Source organism: Monoraphidium neglectum (genome assembly GCF_000611645.1).
Source record: "Monoraphidium neglectum strain SAG 48.87 unplaced genomic scaffold scaffold01753, whole genome shotgun sequence".
In the NCBI taxonomy this organism is placed as follows: domain Eukaryota; kingdom Viridiplantae; phylum Chlorophyta; class Chlorophyceae; order Sphaeropleales; family Selenastraceae; genus Monoraphidium; species Monoraphidium neglectum.
This window is the reverse complement of record NW_014011875.1, coordinates 4187-8342: the sequence shown is the minus strand read 5'-3', so window position 1 is coordinate 8342 and position 4156 is coordinate 4187. Positions and strand designations below refer to the sequence as shown.

Genomic DNA, 4156 nt, shown 5'->3' with positions numbered 1-4156 from the left:
CTCCAGCCCGCCGCGCGCGCGGCCGCCGCACCACAACACGCCGCACGCGCCGCCGCAGCCCAGCCCGCCGGCGCCAGCGCGGCCGACCAGCGTAGCGCGCAAGGGGCGGACTGCGCCGACGCCGTGGCGCCGCATGCTGCGGTCGCCGGCGGTGTGGGCGATCGTGGCCAACAACTTCGCCTTCCACTACGCCTTTTACGTGGTCATGAATTGGATGCCCACATACTTCAGCGCGGTGTTGAAGCGCGATCTGTCAGATCTGGGCCCGATCAAGGCGCTACCGTACCTGGCCATGTTTCTCACCAGCAATGCGGGCGGCTGGGCGGGGGACTGGCTGATCAACAGGAGGGGCCTGTCGGTTGCGACGGCGCGCAAGGCGGTGAACACGGCAGGTGGGGTCCCTCGGCGTGCGGTTGAGGGTGGTTCGAGGATGCCGGGACTCCCGCTCGCACACCCAGGCTTTCTTGCGGCGCAAATATGGTTGATCTCCAATATCTGGTGGCCTGGTTTTGTTGGCACCTGTCACGACCCTTTATTTGGCTGCTCACCTTCCGCCCTTGGCCGGCTCAGCCTAACGCACTCCTCCCGCCCTTGTCAGCTGTCCCTGTTCACCCCTGCATATCTCTCCCTCCATCTGATCAAAACACCGCATCAAATCCTGCAGGCATGCTCGCCTCGGCGGCGGCGCTGGTGGTGATGCCGTCGGCCCAGGGCGTCTGGGGCGGCGTGCTGCTGTCGACCGCCACGCTGGGCGCGCTGGGCTTCTCTCGGGGCGGCTTCAGCGTCAATCACATGGACATCGCACCAAAGTACGCCGGCATAGTAATGGGGCTGTCGAACACGGCAGGTGCGGCGGGGTCGTGGTGTGCAGGGGTGTGAGTGTTTGTGCGTTTGTGCGAGATGTCGTGGGTGGGTCGGGAAGTGCGCGTGTGTGGGCAGGGTGCATTTGCGTGCGTACGTGTGTACGTGTGTGTGTGTGTATGTGTGTGCGTGCGCCAGCACTTGTGTGCGTTTGTGTGTGCACATGCGCTTGCAGGTGCCTGGCAAGGTCAAGAGGCATCCAATGCTGCCGGCAGCTGCGAATTCCTGCGAAAGACAAAGCTGTGACTTTCTGAAATACAAACACTTGCTGAGCCGCACAACCCTATACCTCCAAAGTTTGCACATCATCTCAGCATCAACCCCACCGAACCGGCCCCCCGGCCCCGCCAGGCACCGTATCTGGAGTCGTCGGCGTGGCCGTCACTGGCGCCATATTGGACGCCGCCGGCGGCGCGTCCGAGCGGGCAGGCTGGGTCTCCGCGCACGCGCTGTGCGCGGGGATGTGCGTCAAGGCGTGCTCGACGTTCGTTTTTTTTGCGAGAGGGGAGAGGATGTTTGACTGATGCGCGCTGCTGCCAGTCAGCGATACGTTGTGTGCTGCCACCAGCTGTTGGACGAATCCTGCTGTGCGATCGCACCCTGCTTACAATTTGCCATGGTCGGTTTGCAGCAGCGCTGATTCATAACGTATGTGCGAGGGGGACTGCCATGCTCAATTTAATAAGCTTGAATGTGGGTGAGTTGCCCACTCTCGTCTCCTCTTACGGCCTGTGCTGTGTCATGTCGCCTCTTTTCTTGTGGGCAGGCATCGTGATGAGTTTTGCCCTGGGTGTGATCTCGCAGCTCCAAGAGACTGAGACTGAGAAAACTCAGTCGCCACCACTGCTGTGGACGTGCGTTACTCCTTTCCTTGCTTTCTCCTGTGCTTCAATCATACCTTTCTGGGGCACACTGCTGCTTCCCCTCGGCCTGTTATCTAGTTTTGTGCACTTGGTTGGGCACAAGCAAGCATTCGAAGCGGCAGTGAAACGGCAGCAGGGTCTTTGTTGGGGCCGACACTCTATGCAGACGGCAGTTTGCTCGGAGGTTCTCAAGAGCGCCCACCAGAGTGCTGATGCATGCGTTGCACGAGCTCTTCGACGGGCGGGGTCTGACATTGGCTGCAAGCGTGCCTGCTGCCGCCTGCATCAAGTCCCCCCGCGAGCGCTGTTCTCGAGCATCATCACAACAGCACAAGGGAGGCAGCCAATGCACACTGATCCCAGCCATTGATGAACCCCTGGCGAGAACCACAGAAATGATATGACCAGCATGTGGGGGCGCCCCAATGAAGCCTGCCGCGCGGCTAGCTGGCCGCGGCTGCATGGGCGGCCGACCCGTCGCTACTAGCGGGGGGTCCCAGCAGTGCCAGCAGCACTCCCAGGACACCAATCCTGGAGCAAGGGACGGCCATGTTACCGTCTGCTGCAGGGTTTGAGGTTTCAGAACTCGCAGGTATAACTTTTGGTATGTCACCTGGATTCACAGCAGCGACCGGTCTGCTGTTGACTGGTCTGCTCTGCTGTTGACTGGCGCAACTTTGCGTCGTTGCTACTCAACTTAGTCCACCATCACGGTCGATTCTACCCAAAACCAGCTATGAGACCCTTATGATCAGTGCTGGCGCTCACCGCACAGTGCACAATTGAGGGCTTGCTGTGCTGCAACCAGGCTCCAATGATGAGAGATGTCACTCGGGTGACAGGGGTCGTTCCGCCTACGTTCCTCGAGCTAGACCTAGCGATAAGATATTCAAGACCTTCTCAATTCAACGCGCATACAGTCAAACCCTCAAGGTGCTCGAGCAGTACAAGCCGCAGATCGTTCGCATTCATCCCCCGCATCAAGCCCTTCGACACGCATCTCAATTCTAGTATTGACCTGATACACAGCCACAGGTCGACGGACGCGAGGCGGTCACCCCGTGCAGAGCGTCTGCGCCTGCGTCCTCCCGCACCCGCTCCTGGCCGCTACCCAGCGCGAGAAGCTCGCGCCACTGTAGACAGCCCCGAGAGCAGCAGCAGTAGGCACACCCACACTCTCCGCCACGTGCTCGCGAAGCTCCGGCGGCGGGGTTCCTGGGCGCCATGGGCAACTGCCTCGCGCCGCCAGCGGATGTGAAGCAGCGCCGCGGCGCCGCGGCGGCGCGCCTCAAGGCGTGGCGCGCGACCGGCATCGTCACCCTGCCCCCGGGATCAAAAGAGGTGCCCGCGGCGGTGTTTGAGGAGCTCGCGGCGGCGGTCAAAGTGCTTGACTGCGGCGGCGCGGCGCTGCAGCAGCTGCCGCCCGAGGTTGGGCGCCTGGTCAACCTGACGAGGCTCGCGGCGGTGAGGCGGCCGGGGGTATGGCTCTCAACAGGGTTTCCGTTTGGATTTTGGACTTTTCAAAATGGGTTTTATTAGGGTTGAGGTCTGCTATTTTGATTACTTGTGCCCACACTTCACGTGTTGACCGGGGCTGGGCAGGCGGCGCGCCCTCACATTGGGTGGACCGCAGCTGCAAATGCCGCCAGGATGCCGCGACGCGCACCTGTTAGCTGCGGCTGTGGTGCGCCGCGGGCGGCGCTGTGGTGCGTGCCAGGCTGCGTCTTCCTGATTCACCTCCCTGAGGCATTCATATGACTCACCCCCCTGCCCCTTCTCACCATCTTGTCCGCACACACACAATACACTCACAGACAATTTCACACGCACAGACACGCACACACACGTCCTCCCCCTCTGCAGCCCAACAATCAGCTGACATCCCTGCCACCAGAGATCGGCTCCCTGACAGCCCTCAAAACCCTGCAGCTCGACGGCAACCAGATCTCAGATCTGCCGCCAGGCGCCGCCCTCTCCGGCCTCCGGCGCCTGGAGACCCTCTCCCTATCCAACAACCGCCTCCGCGCGCTGCCGGCGTCGCTCGGCGCGCTGGGGGCGCTGCGGGCGCTGGGCTGCGCCAACAATCGCCTCGAGTCGCTCCCGCCGGAGCTCGGCGGCTCCAGCGCGCTCGAGTCGCTGGACGTTTCCGGCAACCCGGGGCTAGCGAGGCTCCCGGAGGAGCTGGGGCGGCTGGGGCGGCTCAAGTCGCTGCTGGCGGACGGGACGGGGGTGGCGGAAGTGCCGGCGGCGCTGCTCGTTGGCTGCACTTCGTTGCAGACGCTCAGCTTGCACGGGTGCGTTGGCCCTGTTTGGGGGAGGTTAGGGGAGATTAGGGTTTTGGTTTGGTTTTGTTGATGCACAAGCAATGTGTGTGTGCGTGTGTGCGTGTGTGTGTGTGTGTGTGTGTGTGTGTGTGTGTGTGTGTGTGTGTG

At 62.2% G+C, this 4156-nt stretch overlaps 2 protein-coding genes across 2 annotated transcripts in view; both read left to right on the top strand.

The window, feature by feature from the left end:
• MNEG_8907 (hypothetical protein) overlaps positions 1–1107 on the top strand; it is a gene marked incomplete at both ends in the record, with an annotated part of 3037 nt that extends 1930 nt beyond the window's left edge. Inside the window, 3 exons of the mRNA XM_014042622.1 lie at positions 59–392; positions 665–847; positions 1037–1107. Of these exons, the coding sequence (XP_013898076.1) occupies positions 59–392; positions 665–847; positions 1037–1107 (588 nt within the window). The remainder of the gene's footprint in view (positions 1–58; positions 393–664; positions 848–1036) is intronic.
• Positions 1108–2948: 1841 nt separating this feature from the next.
• MNEG_8906 (Leucine-rich repeat-containing protein 57) overlaps positions 2949–4156 on the top strand; it is a gene marked incomplete at both ends in the record, with an annotated part of 2226 nt that continues 1018 nt past the window's right edge. Inside the window, 2 exons of the mRNA XM_014042621.1 lie at positions 2949–3188; positions 3588–4018. Of these exons, the coding sequence (XP_013898075.1) occupies positions 2949–3188; positions 3588–4018 (671 nt within the window). The remainder of the gene's footprint in view (positions 3189–3587; positions 4019–4156) is intronic.